Genomic DNA, 26358 nt, shown 5'->3' with positions numbered 1-26358 from the left:
ATGCAGACGTAAGGAAATTGCACAGCTTGCGAAGCAGAAGATGGCATTCATTTCCAGGAGGTCTGAGCAGTTATTGACGAGGAGGGCTGGACCTGACAGCTGCCTTGGACTGTATCCACTTTATTCACTGTGAACCTTGATCTCCCACCACGTTACTGAAACACACTCTTCCATCTCTTTTATTTTGTTTTCCCATTGCCTGGATCCTGGATCCTGGTGCTGGGATACAACAAGGAGCAAGCAAGTTCTCTCTGCCTGCAGAATCATAACCTGGAAAACTGGCCTCAGGGTGGGGGGACACCTCAGTTACTTCAGTGCTATAACTTAATTTGCTCCCCGAGGAGGTTTTTTTTTTGTTTTCCTCTCCTCTGTGCCCACATTCATTGATCGATCGATCGATTGATTACCTGCTGCTCCCCAGCGGCTCGATGTAAGGCCGGCAGTATGAGGACGGGAACCAGCCCCTCCTGTAAAAGAGACGGATCGCAGCCGGTATTAGACTGACACGCCTTGATAACAGCAGAACAAAACAAAAAAAGGTGACAGATGACAAATGTTACACTCCACGGAGCCAAACCATACCGGGCTTTACGGAGAGGAGGGTCTCTATGCTGGGCGCAGGGCAGTTCTTTAACCAGTCTATCCCAAAAGACGGAGTGGTTAAGAAGTAAAGGAGAGTGAGTGTGTGCAGCCCACATGGGCGCATGCAGGTCCCCCAGCTTGTATGTGGTGAAGAGCCCCTGCAGAAATACTGTCCATGGAACTGTCATGAACACAACACGTCTCTCAGCTGGTCCGCTGTTGACACTGCAGGGCCATTAAACAATTAGCCGAGACCCACAATCACCTGCACAGAACCCCCCTCAATGTTGTGGTCATTGCAAAAACACAGGTGTAGCATCAGCAGCACAGGGAGAATACAAACCCAACGGACATAATATCTATATAAAACCAATGGCCAGTGCTGTATTCCCAGAGGATGGAGAATTATATAGGAATTTGTAAACATTTGGGCTGACAGAAAAGAATGTGGAAAGAGAGCCATTTTCTTTTTCAGACTTTTTTCCCCAAACTTTATCCCCATAAGAACAAAGATTTTAAAAACGAGAGAGGGTTTTTTTACCCATCTAGCCTTTGTGGGAGTTTAGCAGTGAAGTGGAAAGAGGTGGCCCAGGATAATAAAAGTCAGCTGTATCACAGAAGTCCTCTGTGTGGGAGACATACTGTTCCAGGTTACAGTGCACCTTAAAATACGGATATTAACATCCTGTTCAAGCTTTTAAGGGCACGAACCCTGGTTTACTGACCAGGACAAATCCAAGAAATGCCACAAGAAAACCTTTTACCGTAATTGCAAAGTCACTTAAAATAATTGCATTAAAAAGATCCCCCAGGGCTGTCCATTCATTTAACAAAAACTTTTAAAGCACAGTTAAATAAAACAGAAAGCTATGTCACTTGGCTAGTTACTGTATCCAAACTGCAGTAACAGAGTTCCACAGGAACTCGGCCTTTGAAAAAAAATGTCACAATGTAAAATTCAATATACTTGTGAGTGAAACTTACAGATATTTATAGCAAAGCCGTCAATGACAACCTCTCTCACAACACTGTCCTGGCAATAAGAAGACATCATTTCACATTGCAGAATTTCAACTATTTAAAATTTTAGAGTCCAGGACTAAAGGCCAAGGTGCTAATTAAAACTCAACATTTCTTCCTATCGCTTAAACAGCAATATGTCAATATGTGAGGCATATTCAAAACAAATATTTTCTGGTGGTGAAAGCCATAGATTTCTCATATGTAACTGTGAACTTCTGTATGACACACAAAGTCACAAAAGTTCCCAGTTTTAATAAATGGGTTGAAAAAGCTTGACAGCTCCCTACAAAATATGTAATGAAAACTATAAAACATACAGTAAATCTCCAAATCTGTCTGAAGACTCCAAAGAAACACTGGTTGCTAAGAAACTGTCTTTTTTCGAGCAGATGCTGTTTACTTTGGAGGGCTGTTTGCTTCTGCGCTTTTAACAAGCCTTAACAAGCCTAACAGACCGATTCCCGCTAATGCTTCTGGAGGTATTCAATTATCATTAATCAGCGATTCCTTTTCACAAGAGTGTTCTTAGGAAACACCGTGCCAAACATTTAAAAATGGACACAGTAACATTGTTTTGCGGGAATCTTATGTTACTGGTCTCCAAATGGAGAAGAACACACATTTAACCCCAGATTGGAGAGGCTTCTGCAATAATTTAATATTTTAGATAGAGTCTGCCTTTCCATACAATTAACATTTCCCTCAATTAGGGTAGCTTAAATTGAACTGGAGCACAATTTCAAAACCTGAAGCATCCTCACTGCTGGACATTTGTCTTTGATGAAGTAAATTACAGACAGGTGTTGACCTTGTTCTGACAAATTGTGCACTTTATACAATATTAATATCAGCAAGATGTTGATCCAGTGAGAAGAGCTGTGCTCAAAAGAGCCATCCCATTATTTACTGTAAATGAATTATTTATACATGTATACAGCTTTCAGTAGGATGTTTACACATTATGGTGCTTTAATGAGTATTTAAATGTTTTATTAAGTCATTCTGTTCCTGAATTTCGAACTCTGAATTATCAATGCAGCTTATGTTTGGTTTCACCTCTGAATATACAGCACTTTGCAAAGGAACCTGATAAAAATAAAGTCTTAGTGAAAATTAAGGATGACAAAGTTGTTCATGCTGTCAATACTGTCTATGGTTTACATCTGGTTTACACCAGTTGTACCTAAAATATCCAGAAATCTTACTATATGCAATTAAAAAGAAATAAAATAACTGTTTTCCAGAAATGAACGTTGGGAAAAACCTAGAGGGAGAACGGTCTTTGCTAACTCCACACAAGTAATGCAGAACAAAGTTGGTACTGTAGCTTAAATTTCAAAGAACTTGCTTAGATGCAGCAGAAAATGCAAAATTGTTAAGCATCCTATTACAATTAACAACACTGATTTTGTTTAATCTTTTAAGACACTTGTCTTTTAGTACTGGACAGCAGACAAGAGTCGATTCTGGCTCTTCTACAGGATGAAGCAGTGAAGTGAGTCCTAGTCTCAGAAAGGTCCGCTGCGACTATTATAGGAGCAGAGCCGGCTGGTCCCTGTTTTTCCCAAGTTGTCTGATTTATTAATGCTGCAAAGCATCACGGCCTCTGAAACGCTGTTCTCCAAATTAAAGCATGAAAGAAAGAAAAACACATTTGCAAATGTCATTCTGCAACCCCCTTTGTGAAGCTGTCTACCACGGCCCTCCGCCGACACCTACACATTCTCAGCCTGCTTTGTGAACGGGCAGGTGCTGCACTCTGCCTTTGCCAACACCATTTGCTGCGCTCACAGCTCCGTAATTATTTTTCTCCTTACCGGGCTGTGACAGTCATCAGCAGGCATGTCATGTCTGGCGTTTCAAGCATGTCCAGTGAATCTCGCAGGCATACCAAGAAAGCTGAATAACTCTCGCAAAAAAACAAGTGTTTCCACCTCAGGCACTTAAAACATGCAAATGTACCTCTTTACGTTTTTTTTTAAATTTCACTATACATTCAAGAATCTAAAAAAAAACAAGATGTCTGGGTTGTAAGGAGAAAATGGAGCCTTTGCATCCATTGAGCCAGACACCTGCAGTCTCAGAACAGCTCTTCACCGGTATAGATGTGTTCCCAGGCAGCCCTTGCTGAGCAATCACAGCAATCAGAATGAGGGCAATGGCTATCCGCATCTCAGGAGGGTGAGAAAAACTGAGTCTGGGGCAGAGGAGCTGCGTCAGAGGGCGAGGTGAAACGCTACAAGAAGAGGTTCATTCCACAGCAGAGATCAAAGTAGAAAGAAAGGAAAAAAAGGTTCTGGGGAGCCTTTAGGCTGCTCACACGGGCAGCAGCTTCCAAAGCCCAGAGACTGCAGTTTTTACTCCAAAGAGATATAACTAATGTAAGAATGAAGCAGCTCGGGTTTTAAAGAAGGAAGAAGACGCCACAGTCGCAGGAGTAGGGCCGCTCTGCACTTACTGCCTGGTTTTGTCGAGCTCCCCGTACAGCCAGCCGTCCTTCTCCTCGGGAATGAGCAGCGTGATCACGTCGCCCTCTTCGAAGCTCAGCAGCGTGTCGTTGCTGCCCGCCGTGTGGGGGAAGATGGTCCTCACCTTCGGCCGCTTGATCATGTTCAGCCCCGTGGAGACGGAGATAGACCTGGACAGGCTGCTGTCTTCGCCGCTGTTAACTGTCACGGACAACAACGGCAGAGTTCACTCTCCAAGGCGTCGAGCAGCAGAAGTTTTTAGCAAAGTACGACAGCAAAAAAAAAAACCCTGCATTTTGTGGGCCCTCAATGGCTCTACCAGTAAAATGTCAACCGATGCTGGCCTGAATCAGCCATGACCTGGAGAGCTGTCTCTGACTCCTGTTATCAACCATGCCTCTCAGGTTCCTTATTCCCCAGTTGGGTGGTTTACTTAAGTGATATCAAAATGGTAAAAGATAATATTATCCAAGCAAACCTGGGGAGTCTGCAGGATTTATTCCTCAGTGAGCCAAAATACCATTTGAAGTTGAAGGACTCTTGAACATCCCAAGATGCAATAACTGAAGACTGAACACGCAGCCCGCTACATCAGAGAAGGTGGAGGGGTCAGTTTTGGGGTTCAACTTGCCTGAGCTTCTCTGTGTTGTCACGGAGGCCTTGGGAGCAGCAGGGCTGAACATATCCACAAGGGGGCTGGTCTGGGCTTTGAGTGGGGGCGCAGGGGGCGGCTTTGGCACGTCGGTGCTTTGCTAGACACAAAGAATGGACAGTTTAAAATGCATCTGCTGCTGCGGCTCAGGAAGGACTGTGTGAGAAAGTGACTGATATTACTGTATACAAAGTTATACAAGGAAGAAAAAACTGCTTTAGAAATTGGTCTAGATTTTAGAGAATGCAAATACAGTAATTACACCGGGATCAACTTTTTATATTCTTGGCTTCTCAAAGAGGCAAAAGGTTTTATTACATTTACATTAAAACCTTCTGAAATCCCATCTGGCCATCCTCTCCAGTATGTTAAGCCATTCTTAATAATTGCAAACAGAGCAAAAGGCGGAATGCTCTAGTCCTTAAGTCACACAGCTTCCTATCTTCTTCAGCTAAGAATAGGCTTGAACAGCTCTGTTGATATCCTCTGAATATTTTAGTTTTCATTCTCCTTGTGATCTGTTCCTCCATCATTAAACTTGTAGGAGATTTAAATTCTCCTCTCTTCAAAAACATGTATTACTTAAAACAGAGCTGGGTCTCAAGTCGAACACGCTTTTAACCGAAATCATCGGCTCCGTCTTTTGCCATGAAAGTATCTGTGTTTTCACAGAGAAGTAACTGCGCAGGAGTTCGCTCGCCTTTCTGCTGTGCTCTTCCCCAGCCCCATGAATCTGTAGTGCGACTGGATCTGAATGAATGCGACACAGCGGAGTGCGAGCTGGGGGCAGCCTGCGACTGAGCCCCCCTCGCTAGCGCGAGGAATGAGCCAGGGAGCTGCTGCAAGGGTGTGGACAGGGACTGGGTGGCAGGAGGACATGCGCAAAGGGAAGTCCTGGGTGCGAGATATAAATCCGTAGAGGCGTGATCCGGACCTGACCACCCTCCCCAGCTCCCGTCACGGACCCCCGTTAAGCAAGTGCACGCCGGCGGCCACGCGATCACAGCCAGAGCTGGGGCGCCTCGGCCCACTCACCACGCTGGAGTGGCTCAGCACCGGCGAGGGCTGCGGGGTGACGGACACGGGCGTCCTGAGGCCCTCGATCATGCTCAGCACGCTGTCTGGCACCCTCGTGGCATCGGAGCACTTCTCCTGCCAGGCGGGCAGCTTCGCGTTCAGCGCGTCTCTGGCCTGCGCCAGCAAGGCAGTTCAAACATAAGGAAAAAGAAAGAAAAAAAAACAGCACTAAACGATGCGGCCAGGGAAGCCGTGCCAGCTGATTGTGTTGGCTGTGTGTTCGTTTCAATCCGCAGACAAAAGGAGCTGAAAGTGCTACAATATTTTATTTTTTCATACTTGATTGTAAGGATGTTAATGACAGCGTTAACAATATCCCCATTTCTAAATGCAGCAAAAAGGAAAAACAGAACAGGAAAAAAAGAAGGGTGGGCAAATAGAAAAGCAAAATAACAGATTCATTTATTTTGATACCAGTTCTTATTTTCTGCTGCATCTTTTTTTACTTCCCCTGTTATACAGAAATTCAACATATCTTGCCCATTTGAACCATCTTTTTGGAAATATATGTTTCTTATTTCTAAGTCTAGAGGAAATTTAATTCATTGCCTACTTGCATTTTAAACAAATGGTATTACATACAGGTACTAAAAACAAAAACAAATTATAGCTATATAAAATAGGAAAACACTACACAAATTAGTCTACTTATGAAAAAGAACAAGTAATAGGTTTATTCCATGCTGAAAAAAGAAGAAAGAGAACACAACGTTTCGGCCGTGGAGCCTTCTTCAGGTGTCTGGAGGCTAGTCTTGACGCAGAGGGTTGAGGGAGTGTGGAATAAGCTGGATTGAAGCCATGTTATTGAAGATGATACCCTGGCTGTGGTAAAAAAAATGGCTGTTTGAGATCTCCTGACCGGTTAGCTTCTGTAAAACAAAAACATCCTACATGGGCCGAGTGGCCTCATCTCGTTTGCAGCCTTTATTATGTTCCAATGTGTTGCATGACAAACGCATTAAAACACAATAATCGTAACACTTTTACACACTATTAACAGCTCTTATCATTTATTGATAAATTGTGACCTCTGCTCTTATTTATCCAGCGTCATTATTACAGGTTTCTCTAATCGAGGCGCAGGAGCACCAGGAAGAAAACAGTTGTGTTGCTTGGTGCTTCCTGATTATTGTTATTTCGAGAATGGGCTGCATGCAGACCACGCATTTGTTTACCCACCTTGTCGTGAAAGGAGCTGATCTGATAGGAAAATGTGCAGTGCTTGTCGACCAGGAAGCAGAACCTCCTCTTCTCCTCCAGCAGCGCCTCCCGGCAGCCTTCGGCGATGAACCTCTGGATCTCCTCCTGCCGAGAGGTGATGGTCTCTATGCACTGGGGGAGCGAGAGGGCAGGAGGAGACATGGAGCAGCGAAGTCCAGCACGTCACACTGACACACAGAGCCAGGCTTTCTGAAGCTGGGACAAAGGTTTACTCCTGTCCATACAGGTTTGACTCATTATAACTTTATCTGACTGATTTTACAAGCGACAAATTCCTCCTTTGAGCAATTTATGATAAGGGCATGTACTAAATTTACTCATTAGTAAACCCTTTAACAGCTTTGGAGGACTCTTGTAAAGCTGTAAAAGGTCAAGGCAAGCTGTAAACAGCAGCCTTTGGTGATGTTGCATCACCCAGATCCTGCACAGAAGGCAGTGTTTTCTATTTGCCATCCTATTGCAACTTTAGAAGATCAACAGACATACATATCCCTGAAAAAGCATGAATAAAAAAAACTGTTGCTGCTTAGTTTTGGGAGGGTTTCCACAATCTCACTTATGGATGGGCTATCCCCAATTACAAGCACATTTTTCACTTGAGTCAATGTATTGAAGCCATTATTATTTTTTTCATTTTTAACAACACAAAGGAACATGTCAACCTACTGCGATCCATTATTTGCATGCTGTATAATGATCCTAGGATTTCTGCGATACATTTTATTACCTAAATCTACAGTCTCGACACTGCTGTGTACAGTATATTATCCAGACCACAGTATTGAAAATAAACATAAAAGCATCACAAAAGAATAGCTCGTTTACCCCCATTTACCTTTGGCAGGCAAATTATAGTAATCTTTTGCAAGGCTGCAAACACTGTAAAGCAAACATCATTATAATAGTGAGAAATGTGCTAGAACAAGGTTCTCAGGCAAAGAATGAAGGGGACGGTGTTTGTGTGCTCTAACGCTTTTAATTAGTTTCCAGCACTACCTCTGTCAGCAACAGATAGGATAATAACACGTGCAACGCTGGTACTGTAAGATCACTCTCCAGAGAATTCTGTGCCCATTCATCCAGGCACTGATACAGCTCTGCATACACACGACTGATTCCCCTGCACTGCCGTTGTTAACACCAGTACAGCAGTCCCCAAAGTGAAGGACATTTTGCCTTTTTCTGAAACATCTACTCCCCGGTTTCTGGGTTGCCACGGTGACCACCAGTAGTCCACCACAGCGGTCCGTTACCATGGCTGCAGCTCCAGCCCCACTGGCCGCCTGCCCTTCCTCCACCGCTGCCCTGTCCTGCCACTGAGGCAGGTGCGCAGATGGCCCTTCAGCTCAGCCTGGTCCTCTCTGCTGTCAGAGTTGCAGTGCTTTACTGAGGCGCACTCATCTCTCCCAGACTGCCTTTCATTTTCCTGATGGCTAGCGCAGAGCTCTGCGGTGCACTACCCTTTGGAGTGGAAATAGCTTTTGGGCTCTGTTCTGGTACTTCACCTTTCAGTATAGCATTCTGCACATTTCACAGAGCCTAGGGAGTTTGAGGAATTTCTGGGAAGGCATTAGGCCTTTGCAGACAGTCCTCAATGATGAACTCCCATTTACTGATGACTGCAGGAGTGAAATCCTTAATTGAAGGCATCGGTGAAACTAATAAAAAACTCAAAGTAGGGTGTTTTGTTCATACGGATGCACGTCAAAACCTTCAAATGACACCACTCCCTTCAGTGCTAATTTGAGACCACACTTTATTAAGTCCTCCTGTTACACTTTGCAACCTGTGTGAAACCTGAAATCCTTTCAGCACGCGAATCCAGAAGACGCAGTGTCGAGCGGAAGACCGCCGCACTGTTTTGGAGTGAGTGACCAGGTTAGGGTGGAGAGGGGGCAGCTTGTGTTGCGTTTTTGAGCTCCTGTTGTACCTTACAGCCCCAGACTCAGACACAAGCTGGCTGCGCAGCAGGGTGTCGGTTGTCTAAGAGCCTCTTTATAAAGGAATTAAAATGCTGAGCAGTGACAGCTGTAATAATATTATCGGATAGAAAAGAGGTGGTACCCTCCATTCTCAATCACCTCTCAGTATTACAGAGCACTGACTCACTGTTACAGACACTGCTTCTCTGTATCCTTCATTTCACCTCCTGCACTTCACAGCACTGCAAACACTGACCAACCGGCAAGGAGAGCCAAAACAGCTGGCTCAGCAAACCGGTCCTGTTGGACGAAATATTCTTTAAATGTTTTAGACAGTGCTGTTGCTTCAGTCATTCATGGCTTGATTTCGAAATTAAGTCAAGCCTGCTACAGATCAATACACCTATAATAATAATAATAGATTGAACAATGAATGGAATTTGAAATACATTTGAAAAAAAGTTTTAGAAAAAAGATGATCTCATGTCAAATCAACTAAGGAAAACTGGATACGAAAGCACAGATTAGGCACTCCAGGGTGAACAAAAACAGGAAATTCAAGATTTTCAACTCCTCCCACCCCAGTCAGAAACCAGCTCGCAGCCCAGTCCAACGCAAAACTGCAGGGCAACAATACAGAGAGGAATGAGATCCCCAGGACCAGGAAGTTCAGAGACTGTGCTCACTGGCAGATCCACTGGGAGAGCTCGACAGTGAGCTCAAGGAAGTTCAGGTAAAATAACCCTCACAGTCAGTAGAAGGCTGCCAGGTGAAATCACAGGCAGAGTGGTGTGAAATAACTTATTATTATTATGTTTTAAAATCTGCCATTGCTGCTGGTCCAAGCTGCCACAAACACCTTCTGTTTAGTGTGTACACATGAGCTCATGTGCCCGCTCAGCTTTATCTGTCGAGCTGCTCTTGGCCGCTCCAGGAACAACTCCCCTCTGGAGGCCAGAGGGCGTCCCCAGGGCCGCCGTAGAGGAAGAGCCAGCAGCCGTCTTGCCAACGTCAAGCAGGGGTATTAAAACCGGACTTCAAACATCAAATCAACGCACGCTGCTTGCATTTAAAAATACTGACAGTCAAGAGACAAATATGAAAAATCAGGGGGCTCAGGTAGCTCCATCAGTAAAGGCACCAACTGGGGACAGGTTGAGTCCTGTAGGCCAGATAGGCTGATTCGAGGTCTGGTGATGACTGTGACTAGGACTCTGCAGGAGGGTGCACCCAGCTGGCCAGCTCTGTGTGTGCCATACCCTCAGTTTATAGCACAGCACAACCACTACCCCCCTGGTGTGCGGCGTCATCCTTGAGATCACAGCAGTGGAGTTCACGTCACCTCTGCTGCGGATGCTGTAGAGCTCGCTGTGTGAAAAATGGCGTCTGACTCAGACGGCATGCGTTTCAGTGGAAACCACGCAGAGTCCTCGTCGTGCCCGCGTTGCTAAGGGTGTCATCAGGATGGGTGATGGGGAGGAAGCCCAAGTGAAACCAAGTCTCTCAGCTGTCACTCTCCCTGCACGCTTGCCAATGACCGAACGTAAGGGACTCGGCAAATGAGCACTCACCTCGCTTTCCTTCGACTCGTATTTGATCGCATTTTTCCCTTGACTTTTTCTCCGGAGTTTCTTCAGATCAGACTGAGATCTTTCTAGAGAGTCCAGTTTCAACTTGTGCTCGGTCTGGTATCTTTTAAAGGTTGCCTACAACAGATTGACAACAAAGGACTGTCAGACAAGGCTCTGTTGGCTGACAACAGACAGAACCGACACATTTTTATCAAACATGAAGACAAATTAAGCATAAGAGTTAGATGTAGATTTTAGACTCTCACTCAGAAAAAGCACATTTTATAGTAGCAGTTTTTATAAGTACTGCTCCCAGTTCTGTTTAACATACCTACAATTTTTCTTTTCACTGTTTACATCCTGACATTTTAAATTTGCTGCATATGATTAGGGTCCGCTTTGGCCAATCACAACTCTCAGTGGAGGGCTGTATCATTGGGTTGGATGTGTTTGGCCAGCTGTTAAACGAATGCTCCAAGGTATGTCCCAACGATCCATAGGCAATCCACAATCCAGAAACTTCCCTCACATCAAGGCTTTGGAAAAAGTGGCTTGTCTAGTAGCTACAAGTTAGAGTCACCAGCTCCACGCAGCCTTGCAACTGCGGTTCCATGTGAGAGAAGGAATCTTACTGGGACATTACTGAAGCATTACGAGTAACATACAGTATGATGATCTATGGGACAGTAACTCCATCTCAGAAGCTAAGCAAGGCTGGGCCAGTCCAGTACTGGGATCTGAGACCTCTTATGGAAAACCAGGTTACTGCTATAAGGGCCAGTAAGTAGCACTCTTCCCAATGTGTCAGTGTGGTGAATGGGGACATTGGGATTTAGGCGGTGCTGTACTCTGCATGAGACGTTAATCCAAGGTCCTCACTATCTGGTCATTACAGGTCCCCTGGCACTGTTCACTAAGAGTATGGATGTTACAGACTGGCGCCTTTGCTGAATACTGATCTGGGCTTGTGCAGTCTAGCTTCCATAAACGACCCCCTTATTTCAACTGGTGATGCAACTCCTCACTCCTCCACCCGCTGTGGGCCTGCCGGTGCAGAATGGCTGACACCTCACACACACATTATGCAGGTGGGGCTGCGTTTCAGAGGTGAAGTGGTACCAACTCCTATATAAAAAGCTCTTTGAGATTCTTCAGGATGAAAGTCATCATTATGTTTTGTTACACAACCTGCTACTGTGCTCTTTGATTGCTTTATTCATTCATACTGGCTACAGCTAAACGATTTCATTAACAATACCGTGCCGTGAGCAAGGTCTCCTTTCTCTTTTTCAGTTCTGCAAAAACAGTACATGTGCAAAAGTGAACGACAATGATACTGCTACTCACAGTCATGTATTTCACATCCATTTCGGTTTTCTTCTCCAGTTCAGCGATGATTTCTTTGTGAAATTTTTTAAACTGGAGAGAGAGAGCATTTATTTACAAAGGAAAATTAATTTTAAAGTCTGACACACAAGAAGACAAGTCCGCTAATTAAGAACAATGCCCTCCCAGTGGGACACTGTGCAGAGATACTATATTTTAAAGCATTTCAGGCTTTTATCCCCCATGTTTTAGATACCTTCTGCGTTAATCCAGCTTGAACCAAGGTTCACCAACAGAAGAGAAATAAAATAAGATCCTGAACCTACAGGGCAGAAACTACGCTTGGAAAAAAAATCTAAAAAGACAAGTAAACACATAAACACAACAAAACCAATATTGCATAACGTCCTTCTGTGAGGCATCACAGTTGATGCCAGAAAAAACAGTGCGATCTCCTGCAGAGTGAGTCAGACCAGCGCATCCTGGCAGTTCTGCGGGGATGCCCACTGCTGCCCTGTTTTCACTCTGCTACTGAGTCACAAGCTAATTAGCAAGAATTACATCACACCTGGCTTTGTCTGTGTTCCTGCTGCCCACGAGCTGGGCAGACAGGTTATGAATGCTGCACTCCCACGATGGGGCTGCACGCTGGTAACTTTGTGAGATGGGGGCTCGTTTCACAAACAACAGCGATCCAGGAGGTATCACTGCCACAGTACACCATCCACCCATTTACTGCTTCTTCCAATTCAGGGTCGCAGGGGAGCTGAAGTCTATCCCAGCAAGTAGAGTGGACAAGGCAGGGTACACCCTGGGTAGGATGCAGTCCATTGCAGAGAACGCACAGACACGCACAGACACGCACAGACACGCACAGACACGCACAGACACGCACTCATTCCCAGAAGCGAAATAACCTGCCGGTATGTCTTTGGACCGCGTGAGGAAATGGGGGCACCCAGAGGAAACCCACGCAAACCCGGGAAGAACATGCAAACTCTACGCAGACAGCAACCCTGGGTCTGGAATTGAACCCAGGGCCTCAGTGACACGAGGCAACAGAGCTGACCGCTGCCCCACCGTGCCGCCTGCCACGACACATCCCGGCTCATGAACTGGATTCCTGCCCTCCCGAAGTCCGGGATGACTAAAGCACAAACGCCAGCACGCATTAGATCACAGCTCCTCTCCGAGAGGACCACTGCTAGGTCTGCGTCAGCAAGGACCAGATAAAGCGCAGGGGAAACAGTGTTCAGAGGCAGATCCAATCTCCTGAAGAGGAGCTCAAAGGCCTGGAGCTGATGTTTAAAGTTCATAGTGGATGGCATCATTGCACGACTTCACCCAGTCAGAAAAACACTAAAAGGCTGCATGCATGCCATCAGTTTTAAGAGCTGCCCAGACAGGATTTAAGATGTGTTTTCTACAGAAATAACGGCTTGTGGTTTGTACAGATTTGTGAAGGGAGTTAAATATCACTGATTACCCTGTCAGATGGGGACACATGGAAAAATCTCTTTTACTATGCAGAGATAAGGTTATCATCATCTTAGTAACGGTATATCAAAAGCAATGCTTCATTACCATCACCTGTTACAAAGGCAGACAGTTACAAGAGTAACACAGTTGCTTTTTACCTGATTACCTGATTTTATATACAAGCTTATACCGTCCCAAAAACTGACTCATCAAGTACAAGCAAAAATGTATTTAAATGCGTTTATGGTTTAAAAAAGCACAGCTTGACACATCAGTGCTTTGAAGAATGTAAGGAGACTAAAAAATATCACTGCTTTTTTTTACTTCTGCCAAAGCAGAGCAGTGTGATATTTTAGGAGCGACTGTGGATGATTTTATTAGCATCCACATTATTGGCGAACCATTGACGTGACACCTCAGATAAAGGAAGAAATCAGAGTGTGATCTTCTCCAGGAGAGGACTGGCGATGAAACACTTGGAAACTCTGGTGATGTTTGTGTTTGATGATCGGTGACTTGCCAAGGCTATAAAAGCCGACCCCGGTGTCTGCTGCCATTTTCGTGAACCACAGATACTTACTGTACACAGACTTGTTACGCCACCTCTTCTCTTCATTTGATTGCAGCTCAAATAACACACTAATAAGCAACGGCGAATTAAAAAAAAGGATCAAGTGATCATCCTTTAATACAGGTAAGAAAAACATCCCTGGCAGACTGTTTCATGACGGGTTTTGGGGACAAGCACCCAGCATCACACGGACCCTGCTTACCCATCTCAATCACTGATCTATCAACAAGCCCCAGATCAGTTGCTAGAAAAACAACCCAGCAACAATATTCCCCTCCAACACGTCTCAGACACAGCGAGTGTCGTACGTCAGTGTGGTGGTCCCTGGGTAAAGACACCACCCCCGTTTATTACCAAATGTCAGAGGCTTCGAGGTCCGTTGAGAGAGAAGTATATGTTGTCTCATAGAACACTAGTCTGCGCTGTAATAAAGATGCCGTGCGTCTTCTCATACATTTATCATAAGATAAAAAAGAGCACGGCATGTGCTGTTTACACACAGAGAGACGCGGAAGTACAGTACGAGGCACATCTGTGTGCTGTGCTGCCTGCAGAGCTGGCGCCTCTCTGAGCAGGGCATGTTGGGACCTGCCCTGCTGCCCCTCCCGATGCCAGCTCCGAGGTGTCAAAGCAGGTGCTACATAACATTGATAGCATGAAAAACCAAGGAAAATCCGAACTTGTGAACTTGTGAAAGGGCATGCAGTAGAGGAGACCAGTACTGGCTGTGCAGAAGAACGCAAGTCTGTCTTAAGCACAGCGACAGATGCGCCCAGGTTCCCGGGGAAACCGAGCCTGTCTGGTCTGTGTGCGAGGAGTGCCAGCTCTCAGCAGAGCACTGGCTGGAGACAGACAGGCCCTGGAGAGGTGCAGCAGGGATTGCACAACACTGCCGTCACACTGCATGGCACTGGGAAATAATACAGAATGCACTTACATTTTCTTCGAGTTCTAGATGGATCTTCTTTTGCACTTCCGAGATTTCCATAAGAACAACGCCTGAAAAGACAAAGTTGGAGCCCATTAGTCCAAGAACACTGACAAGGTTGCAGCAGATTTAGAAGAGCCCCGATTGCCTGAATACTCCGTGCCTTATTCCCAGATCATAACCCCTGAAACGGCAGCTCCACTGCATGCACTTGCAGGAAAATTACCTCTCGCAATCCCGCAAACGGATCATCTAACTCTCTTATATTCTGCTACAATTAGAATTGTGATGATAAAATGCTTTTCAGAAAGCTGAGACTGTTGTCACCCCCTCCTCCCCCTTAAAAAAATAAACTCATGCAGCTAAACTGCGTGAAGTTGCAGGACTATTCCAACAATTCAGGCGTTAATCAGCCAACAAATCTGCTCAGCATGACACATCACCCTTGAGCCTTGCAATAACACCTCCAGCTCACAAGTTACAATAGTAACACTCTCGGCGTGCAATCAGTCACCTTTACTGAACATCAGATCAAAACAAGCCTTCTGAAGGCCGACCCAATCCAGGGTCTGTCAACTTATCTTCTGGGGGAGATACTGTGTGTACAGCACTGGCTAGGACGCTCACTAGTAATGTCCACCTTTCCTTTCTTTTCTATTGCCGGGTGGCTTCTTGAATAGATCAGAGTGATTTTAAGAAAAATCAGTAACAGGATTATCTCAAACAGAGGTCAACTAATCCGCCTGCTGACCTTTGTAACTGAAGAATGTGGCGATTACTGCTGTGGCATTCCTTACAGACATCATGGGCAGGCCTTAATGAGTAATACCGGGAGAAGCAGGCGTGGTTTTTAAAGCTTCCCATTATCTACCTTTGAAGGTGCATTTTTCTTTTTTTGGTCCCTTCACTCAGTTTATTGAGGCTTTTGTCTCGGAGGAAGGACATTCTTATAACCACAGGACAGGGCTTTGCTGGCAATGGAAGTATTGTTGCAGGGTTGATACAGCTGAATAATGGGATAATTTGTAAGCACAATAAGCACTTTATACTCTATAGATGACAGTGGTGGATTACTCAGTGTGATTTAGGCAGTATACATTCACTGTCAATATGTTTTCCTACAATATATTTCAGGGAATCTGCATTACCTATACTGCAAAATATGCAACATTTACACACTTTGAGGACAGCATGCAAGGGGAAGTATCTTGTTAATCTAAGATCTCGTTACAATAAACGCCCGCAGCGATGTATTAGAATTGTTGTGATTACAGAATGCAAGTTACTTTTGGACGGTCAAAGGTCACGTCCCCCGATGGCTGGTGATGGAAAGTTAACCACAGTGAAAACACACACAGGATCTACACGTGCGTGCACAAAACCACTCACAACACCCACACGATAAAGAAACTCCAGGAATTCGTTGGGTCACAAGTTGCTTTTTTTAAAAAATAGTGATTTTACAGTTTGGAAAAAAGACCACTGGAAAGAGAAAGGAATATCCTGAGACGTGTGTGCCTCTGCCGTTAATTCGGCAAAACGTACTAAAAGAAAACCAGCAATGCCGATTTTTCCGGGTGTCGATGGCTCCTTTGGGAAAACAACAACAGCTCCAATAAAAACAACCGGAGGGCGGGAAACGTCAAGTGCCGTTGTGCAATTCTCACCACGCTGTCCTCACCAGCACTTCTCTATCAGTCATTCAGGCCAACAAGGAAACAATTTAAAAAAAAGTCCAAAACCAACCCACATTTAAAAACATTTGTTTCCACTCTCCTGCCCAGCTGTGAAAAGCCATTCAAAGGCACAGGCAGTGTGTTGGTGCTTTCCGCCAGCCTGAGACTCCCGGAATAATCCCTCTGCGAGCAACAGCGGTCAGAGACGCTTTTAAAAGTCTTATTCAGCATTCAAGAAATTAGTTTCCTACCAAGAGCCTGAAGGTCGAAGTGCTGCCAGAAAAATCAACAGAACGGAGAGTTATTGCCAGATACTCACTTGTTCTGTTAACTAAAGGGATCATTTTATTCAGATTATTTAAAAAAACATCAATACCATCAGCCTGATGCTTCAACCAAACCCTCAGCCTCCACTATGAACAAAGATGAGGTTGTTGGCTCAGAAAGCCAACTTGAATATGCAAATAAACAAAGCGTGTGGTATCCGACAGAGTAAGTGTCACCTTTTGAAACACTGATGATCAGAACACATCCAATGTTTGTGTTTGTTTTGCTGACTTGCCAAGGCTATAAAAGCTGTTACAAGTGTTACAGAAACCTATTGTATTACTGTATTCGAGAATAAAATTAGAAGTAATTGTGCGTGCGAACATAGAAACCTACACAGAGAGCTACTGTAGGAGCGGCATCAGAGCGCAGCCTGCAAAGGAATGAGCACCGAGGTGCAGAGGTTACACCGCAAAGTGAAAAGAAAAGCAAAAGCACATATTCTGGCCATGGAGCTTCTTCAGGAGTGTGGGGAGAGAAGGAGAGAGCAGGAGCTGGAGGAAAAGAAGGACAAAAGAAAAGTCTGAGAAAATGGATAGGGGGAAATGAAATGAGGGTCTAAACTGACAGGAAACTAAGAGAACATTTCCAGAGGAAGACACACATCTATAACTTAATGGAGACTGTAGGCCTACATATATGATTAATATTGTATTATTACTATTCAGCAATTAAAAGCCAGAACTCTACACCTCATGTACTAACTAAAACTACTACACATTATAACTTCTGTACCCTGTAAATGGCACTGGCTCCCAGTTGAATTAAGAGAGGACTTAAAGGTTTTCCTGCTCACGTACAGTATGACACAGAGCATGGTCCTGCTCCAGGATATCTTAAGGACTTATTGCATAAGTATAGTCCAGCTCTTAATCTGAGACCTGCTGACTTAGGGTTTTTTACTCTGCTGAAGCCCAGGCTCCACACACCATCAGTCCCATGCCTGTGGAATTCTCTCCCCAAATCCATTAGAGACTCACATAAAGACCTATCGCTGCACTAAAGCTTTCAATGCATAACTTAGCATTGCCACACGTTGTTTTGTACATTGTATTCCTTCCTCGAAAAGCACCAAGAAATACAATTGTATTATTAAAATGTGTAAACCACAGTTCAGCAACACGCTACCTGAAGGTCACTGGAATCCTTTGTAAATGTTGCCTTTGTATGCCGTGCAGGGCGAACAGTACAGCAGTGGAAACAACTGCAGATATTTCACACGTCTGCTTGCAATCTAACTGTAAATCAAAAAGGTGTGTGTGTCCTTCTTTACTAATAATATACTTAATATACCTCTCAAACATTAACAGAAAAATATTTAAGATAGTGCAATATTTACAATAATTTTCTAAAGTCACTAAAGTTACTGGGAAGTATAATTGGGGAAAATCCCTACTTTTGTCCCAGTCGTGCAGCTGAAAAAAAGATTCACGACCTTATTGATGTTATAAAAGTATAAGAAGTGAAAGCTGCTTTTGCTTGTTCAAATCATGCCTTTTATAGTATTTGCTTTGGTCTTTCACAATAATGTTCCAGTTCTGCTTACTAAAAAGCAGGGTTTTTTAATCTATTTTTAATATCAATCCCTGCCTGTGCCTCCCTATTACACTTCATAAGCTTGCTCTTCTGCAGTTATTCAGCGATCCCGTCTCAGCCAGAGAAATACTGTACGTGTGTCTTCAGGCTCCCCTGAGTCTTGCTGCCAGACCAGGACGGAGTGGGAAGTGCTGTCATTTCAGAAATGGGATCTTCTTTGCGACAGGACAGAGTGCGGTGCCGAGCTGTGGAAACTGACCAACACGTATCTTGTGAAGTGTAAACCACCGAAGGCTATCGACAACGTCCAAAATAACCAGAAAGGTGCGGCTGGCACGCTAGTCTCTTTACTGAGCTCCGTGTCAGTGAGCAGACCTGCAACAAGACTAACTCTGACCCTTCCAAACCAGGACATTTGCATTTCGCCTGTGGCACGATCTGCTTTGTTTACGGAATGTATCGCAGCCGGGTGAAGGCCCGGACTGAGCGTTTCCAGGCAACCGCAGTGTTGATCAAATCCGGCCCGTCAGCCGCTCCCTCAGGTACCAGGCAAGGTGACGGTGGGACAGGAGAGGAGGAAGTGGGCAGCGGCGCGGCCAAGGGCACTGCGCCAGGACGGGCGCGCGGTGGCGGACCCGCAGTGCACGCAGGTGGGATACTGTGACTCACTTCCCTTCCACCAGCACAGCCTCGGGAGCAGCTGCTTGCAGCCACTTCCCATCAGTTAAAAGGCCTGTGCTTTTCCGTTAATGAACCTTTTATTAATAATATAAACTCAGAGATTAGAATGAGGATGTTTATCCCTTCACACCTCCTAAATAACTGTTTTAGTCATTTGTGTTTGTGCTTTATAGAACTACTGCAATTGCTGATTACTTACTGTTTTAAATTTTACACCATTGAGAATTAACTTGAAAAAAGAAGGTTGAATCTTTTAGTGCTTGTGAACTAAAAAAGACTGAACGTTTCTAGCAATGACTGGCTCATCCAGCCCCCGTTTCTACCTTCCTTCCCACAAGCCGATTCACCCCCTGAAAGAAGCCCCTCAAGAGACCCGCGCTGCCCACCCAGGCCTCAGTCCTGCTGGTCTGACAGGAGTCAGTTGTAATCTTGGCCTGTTCTGCGCAGTTTATCTAACACGCTTGTGTACATTAATACTGCCTAACATATAAAGCTCAATAGCAGTTACTGTGGCTATGCGTGCCGCTCCGTAGATACTGTGTGGAAACGGTAAAAGTCCTTGAAACACTTCAGAGATGCAGGTCTAACCTGACACGTCATCAATGCACTTTCTTTAGCACCTGGAAACGCTGCTATAGTCCGTGATGCTATACAGAATCATGAGTGAAAAAGAAATCTGTAGCCCGGTGCTGCATTTTCACTTGAAAGCTCCCACACAGTCGACAGGAAGCAATCAGCTAGATGACTCATTAAAGCAACACTCCCACCTTGCAGGAAGATAATTTGGGGATGCTGGGAAGTTCAGGGCTCACAGCTCTGGTCTACCGGGGACTTTTGACCCCCCCAGGCAGCTGATTATGTATAATAAGATAAGGGCGCCCTCTCTGTCCCCCCTCAAAATCAAAGGTCTTCCTCTTATTTATTTAATTTTCCATCTTGACATTTCTTTACTGGTCTATATTAAACTCGGGTCTCAAACTCAATTCCTGGAGGGACTAGAGGTTTGTGGTCTGTGGTCCACATTTACAGTTACATACTGTAGTTACATGGTATTACATCATTATTTAATTAGCTGCATAACTGCAAAACGTCTAGTGAGGCTTAGAGGTGGTTTACAGGTAACTGTACCTTTAATGAAGTGAAAGTCTTGTGTGTAATCACCCACAAATGATCTTACGAGAAATCCTATACATTCAGATTTAGAAGATACTGTAATTAGCTTCATTGTTTAATTGACTACTCAGGTAGGAACAAGATCCACAAGAGACGAGGCCTTCCAGGAAATTTTGAGACCCAGGTCAGCGCAGTTTAAATTCTACCTGAATGCAGAGACCTGAAGTCGGGGCAACCGCTGGATCTTACACTACCATAAGGTTTTTGGAACAACCAGTATCTTCATTAACGAAAGGAATAAATTATCTACAGATCAGACCATCGAATAAGAGAGAGAGAGCTCTTGCAATATTCCCTGGCTCTTCCCAGAAGAAGCACACACCTCCGGGGCCTGGCCTGTAAACCCACGTCATTCTGCAACTGAATGTTGAAACTGTTCATTCCAGAAACAAGGCGTGGAGGGCGTGGGTTGGCGAGTTGCTACGATCAATCTACTGCTGCTTTCTAGCACAGTACGTACAGCTGAGACTCACAGCTCCACCACACTCAGTGCACAGAAAGGCCTCTTAAACCAACGCCTAATCACTAAACACAGATGGGAGCCAGCCTCTCACAGTTAGACTTCAACCCTTACTTCAGAATAACTGGTGTAGTGCCCTTGTCGTCACACTGAAACTCAAAACACACCTCATGTTCTACTGCCCTCAACAGTGAACGTGGAAATTATTCCCTTTGGTTGTGGCAAGAAGGAAAAGCACGAGCAACCTTTCACTGTCCTTTATGACAAAGGCAAAGATGGAGGTGTGTTTCAGGATTGACACAACAGGAGATTAAAAGTGAAACCAAAATCCATCCGCGCAGACGCGCCCGACTGCTTTCAGGCAGTCTGAAACAAGCAAAAGAGGAAAGTGCCGAGAGCATGGACAAGGAGAAGCAACATTCGGTATCCGCTCTGGTGAGGAGGAAGGGTCTTTAAAACTTAATGCAGGAGCACTGTCACCCGGGCGATCATGTGTCTGTCGTCCCGGCAATAAGAGCTACTGCAGGAGTGGGAAGAGCCAGTGAAACTCTGCCCTGGGCTCGTCTGGTACTCCCAGTGACAGCGAACGGGAGAGTGCTTCATGTCCGTCTCACAGACTCCGAACTGCAGGGGAGAGCTGGGAGCGAGAGTGGGGTCAGCGAGCGAGAGGGTGACAGCTAGGATGGGCTCCCTGTTCCCAGTGCCCGGCAGGGTGGGCCCGGGCGCGATGCACCAGGAAGGGGCAGGGGGCAGGGTGTGGGTAACGCAGGAGCGCCAGCCTCCACCTTTTCCGCAGCGCAGGGGTGTGGGGACACTGTGGAAGGTGCTGGGAGAGAGCGCGGGCCGCCTGCGTCATGTCTGACTGACTCACAGCCTTCTCTCAGGGTAGCTGTGAGGGGGAGAGAAGCTGCGTGAGCTGGGGAGGATGAGCCAGAACCTTTTGATCTCTTATACAACTGATGACGTGTCACTCAGACAAGCTCTCCTACACACGGCAGCATGCACAGATACTGCAGAGGGACGCTTGCAGTGTGCAGATCCAATCCCCAGCCCAGGCACTATCTGAGAGGTCTGAAACTCAGCGCACCTCTAACATCTGCCTGCACACCCCCGAGAAACAGAAGCTGTTGGGTAGATAATTAGGGATCTGGATTTCTGGATTTCTTCCTTCCAAACATGAGAAAGAATTTTAAAAATAATTTTGTTTAGATTCTGAAGAAACAAAGGCATATTTTCACCTTACTCATAGACAGGTGGGTAGCTGCGTCAGCATGCGTAGGAACAAGTAACAGGTTTTGTCCATGCTGAAAAGAGAGGAAAGAAAACACAATGTTTTGGCCGTGGAGCCTCTGAAGAAGGCTCCGAAACTTTGTGTTTTCTTTCCTCTCTTTTCAGCATGGACAAAACCTGTTACTTGTTCCCTTGCTCACAGACAACTGCCTTCTTCTGTATTTCAGGCCTGTCCATACACTGTAGCTGAACTATGTCACGAGAATTGTTCACAGTGAAGGGGACATTTTAAGGAAAAGAACTTAAAAGTATAAAAATATTTTCCCATTATCAAACATTTTTTGTTCCCCAGTATTGTATATTTTTTAGGATAAAATATAAAAGGTGTACAGTTTATTTGATATACAGTATATTTAATTTCAGTTATTCAGATAGCTTTAACAAAAGATTAGATTAGAGATGACTGACTCTACTTCCCCAAAGGAGAACATGAGATCAAAGACAAAATGCCTAGGCATGTTGTGCAAAATGTTTCAACTCTCATGTTTCTGAATGTGCGTGACAGACAGACCTGAATTACTGTACCATCAGAACCGTGAAAAGACCAAGGACGAAACTACCAATCTAATAACGGCAGGATACCAGCGCAGATGATACAATTCTGTATGCTGTGCAGATTTCTCCAAAGGTGGCAGAAAATGAATGTTTTTCATTCTCTTGCATGTTAGTGGTGACAGATTTGTCTGTTGGTAAATCACAATGTAGCTTTGTGTGACACTCAATAACGGGAAGGAGACATTCAGTCTGAGAGCTCTCTAAATTTTTTTGTTCAAATTCTTTAATGACCCTGTTTATCTAGCTGTCCCGGAAATTGATACCGATTTACCATTACCAACCCAATATGTGATGTTAAATGCTTTCTCTCTGTTTTGCTGGCTTGTTAGCCATCACCAGTTTTAACATGTATGTACGTCTTTCATGCAATCTAGCTTCTTGAGAGTTCTGAAATCTTTTGAGCAAATTCCAGGACATTCAAAGACTGAACTGAGTGTTTCATCTAAGCTTTGCTAGATTAAACAGAAATGTATTTCAAGTGTTTGTCTTGAAGTACTTTTTAGTGCTTCTTTACTCTAAGTGCATCTTGTTGTTTTCCTGGCTAGGGATAAAGTTAATCTCTCACAAGCTGCTGTGCAAATGTAAAACCTAACTGAGATGCATCACACAGAGGCCACACTGACCGTGCTTCATTTCAATGCAGCGGATCACAGTGGGGCATTCGACAACTGTGAGAAAATCTGTGCCCTTTGAAAAGGGAGCAAACAGCAAACTGCTCAAGTTACAAATCAATCAGTGAACATATCTGCTCAAGACATCCATGCCTTCTTTAGAAGGATGGCAGTGTTAACTGCTGTCATTCTTCAATACGTATAGCACTTATTTCAAAGTGTAAGGGAGAAGCTTATATCATGTGAGTACTTTGTCGCAATTATAGTATCATCTGACATAGCTTACACACTAATACAGGCCTGTCTTCTGAAAGGAACTTTCTGTGTGAAGGAGAGTAATGGATCTGGTTTGCACTTTAACACAAGAGGGGTAGCAGAGTGGAGGGTTGGTTAGGGTTCTGGCTATGGACCAGAGGGTCACGGGTTCAGATCCCAGGTGGGTTGCTGATGCTGTATCCTTGATCAAGGTGCGTTCAAAAGGATTCAAACAAAGATTCTAAAGGAACTAAATGGAATTTAGTAATACTGACTTCAATTTCATATCCCCGGAGCAGGCTGTTTTTTTGCAAATATAATATATGGTTTTCACAGGTGAATCACAATGAAGGCTCACAAAGACACAAACATCACTAGTGCCACCACACAAGACAAATGGTTTCCTTGGTCTCCCAAAGACAGAGGGGAAGAACGTCACACAATCAGCACAACCAAACCACACCTTCCTGCAGGAAAAGAAACACATATCTATCCAAAGTTTGGCCCCTTGACTCAATTCCACTTTATCCCCGTTGATAGGACTGCCCTTGTGTCATATTTCTGCTGGTCTCTGGCAGCTCTGCATTGCTCCTAAACTGTACAAATAGATACATCTCTGAATGCAGGTGAATGCTCCAGATCTGGAAGGAGTGAAATGCATGTTCCATTAAAAACTGCAAACTTGATTTTAAAACAATAACTCAGTAACTCAGTTTTTTATGTCACCTTCTTTGCTGTACTTTGTGTTCTCAATGTCGTTTCAGAACAATGTTCATACATGTAACCATGTAACTTGAAAGACAAGTTTGGCAGTGTGTACACAGACTGTATTGTGCCAAGATGATTTAAATGCCAGCATCATGTAAAACGCCTGCCATGTATAAACAGCAGCCTTTAAGCTCACAGGATTTAGCCAGCAAGCTTAATTAAGAAAGATTAATAATCCAAGCAACTGGCAAGCATGTTCCATGAGTGCTTGTTTGCATTATAACCGTGGAAGATGGTGTTTTAATCCCTTTTGATTAATCAGGAAGAAAACAAAACGGGAAAATAACAGTTCAGCAGTTACACACCAAGAAATTATCTATGTGCTGATGGCTGCAGGGTCCTGTGATACAGGATTACTGTGAGCTGGCACTAAGTCAGGGGCTTGTGTGTTGCATTGTCCTCCAGCAATAAAGCAACCCAACAGCAGGAAAACGCCATGAATGTCAGAATGTCAGATTAGTACCACATAATTAAAAATGATGTTATGTATATCGATATTGTATATTTTTTTCTTTTTTTACGAGAAATAATTTGTCTACAGTAGATTTAACATGACACCCAAATGCTTCAGCTGTCTATTGCTCTGAGGTGTTCCTGGAGGCTGCAGACAACAAGGGAGGGTCCTGTACTCTGGACAGAGCATCGCTTGATACGTCAGCCAGCCTTCAGACACCCCAGGAAGGCAGTAAACTAGACCACCAAGGTGTATCACACGTGCAAGAATGGAGTCAAGGGCTTCCCATGCAGTGTGGTGGTTATACTGTCCAGAGGTTTCTTGAAAACTGTTTGGCTATTCCATGCATGAAGTACAGACATTCAATACGAAGCAGAGAATCACAAATTAAAGTGCCACAAAAACACGGTTCTTGCATGATTAAACCTATTTCCAGTTGCTAGTTTTTATAACCATTTCATGTCACGCTTACACCCAATTGCAAGGTCATTGCTCGTGTGTATGAGCAAGCATCAGACATCCCTCCCGACTGCAAGCACGTACCCCACACACACAGCTTCCAATGTGCCCAGAAACACCGAGCACCGCCTGGACAGCCTTCAGTAACACTGCGACTGTGTATTGTCAGAGAGAACAGCTCTCATCCAAGCGGGCTCTCTGGGGAAAATCTCTTTTCTCTGAAGAGCCTAGGTCTCTTGCAGCATGAGGAAACCTGAAACCCAAGCCTTCCCTGGGCTTCTCTACCTACAGTATTTTTTCCACAATCGTTTTCCTTCACTGTCTCCTTCAACACGGCTGCAGGGGTGCAGCCACAGGGCAGTCGTGCCACCCATCTCTGTGAGCAAACTGGTAGACCTGGCATCGGCTGAAATCCAGGAAGGAAACGCACCACGCACAGGGAAACACACCTCCCTCCACAGAAAAACAACAAAAAAATTCCCACCAGGCCTCTATCGGGGGATCGGTCTGGCCAGGACAGTGGCAGCTGACGTGGTGCGAGTGAAAGAAGAGGAGCTGAACTGCAGGAGTGCTGTCCCCCCGTCTGACTGTTTGCTGTGCCCGTTCGCACCAGTCTGAGCGGAGTGTGTGAGAATTCACACCCCGCTGTGGAGCCACAGCAGCCGGGCCGGCCAGCCAGCACCGGGGGAGACAGAGACGCCGTCTGTTCACGATTGCAACAGCCCCAGAGTTTACTCTCTCAACACCAGCAGCGCAGCTCCCACAGGCGGGCCACACCAGGCGCTCTCTGGACAGATCCAGAGACGTACCCGCCCCGCCTGCCACAGTGATGGAAAGAAAGACCGTTTCCTCCATGATAATTGACACATCAGATTCTTCAGTTTTGCTCCCCATTCATTGCATTTGGCCTTACAGTTTCACCTTTCTTAATCCCACCTTCGACAAAACCCCGAAATGCTCAATTGCGGGTGACGGGCGCTGAGAAAACCACAAGCAGGAACAAGGGCACAGCTGAGCTCAGTGTGGCTGAGCCGCTGCCAAGAAGCGGACAATGGCAAGAACACAAGGCCGCTCTATAGCGCGAATGAGAAAATGCAGCCGAGTTCCTGCTCCTATTTTTAGTTCCACACTCACACTAGAAAAACCAGCACGCAGCTACAACGCCAGGCTCTGGCAGTGCCCTCGGTGAGCAACGGGGCCCTGACAAACCTCAAATTCCTGAGAAGAAGACACCAGCTACGAAGCGAAAATCAGGCTCGGCGGGATCTGCGTGGGCAGAGCCACCACTCCCTC

The 26358-nt window shown here is 45.1% G+C and overlaps 1 protein-coding gene across 3 annotated transcripts in view; it reads right to left on the bottom strand.

Moving 5' to 3' along the window:
- LOC148818270 (BAR/IMD domain-containing adapter protein 2-like 1) overlaps positions 1–26358 on the bottom strand; it is a 43341-nt gene that overhangs the window by 9008 nt on the left and 7975 nt on the right. For all 3 annotated transcript variants that reach the window (XM_088936766.1, XM_088936767.1, XM_088936768.1), the window contains 8 exons: positions 14830–14891; positions 11864–11935; positions 10517–10651; positions 6982–7134; positions 5761–5916; positions 4705–4825; positions 4064–4274; positions 408–467 (listed from right to left, as the gene is read on the bottom strand). In XM_088936766.1, the coding sequence (XP_088792892.1) occupies positions 408–467; positions 4064–4274; positions 4705–4825; positions 5761–5916; positions 6982–7134; positions 10517–10651; positions 11864–11935; positions 14830–14891 (970 nt within the window). The remainder of the gene's footprint in view (positions 1–407; positions 468–4063; positions 4275–4704; positions 4826–5760; positions 5917–6981; positions 7135–10516; positions 10652–11863; positions 11936–14829; positions 14892–26358) is intronic.

This window comes from Atractosteus spatula, chromosome 18, assembly GCF_055471065.1.
Source record: "Atractosteus spatula isolate fAtrSpa1 chromosome 18, fAtrSpa1.hap1, whole genome shotgun sequence".
Taxonomy (NCBI): Eukaryota; Metazoa; Chordata; class Actinopteri; order Semionotiformes; family Lepisosteidae; genus Atractosteus; species Atractosteus spatula.
The sequence above is the reverse complement of the archived record's forward strand: the minus strand, read 5'-3'. Positions and strand labels throughout refer to the sequence as shown.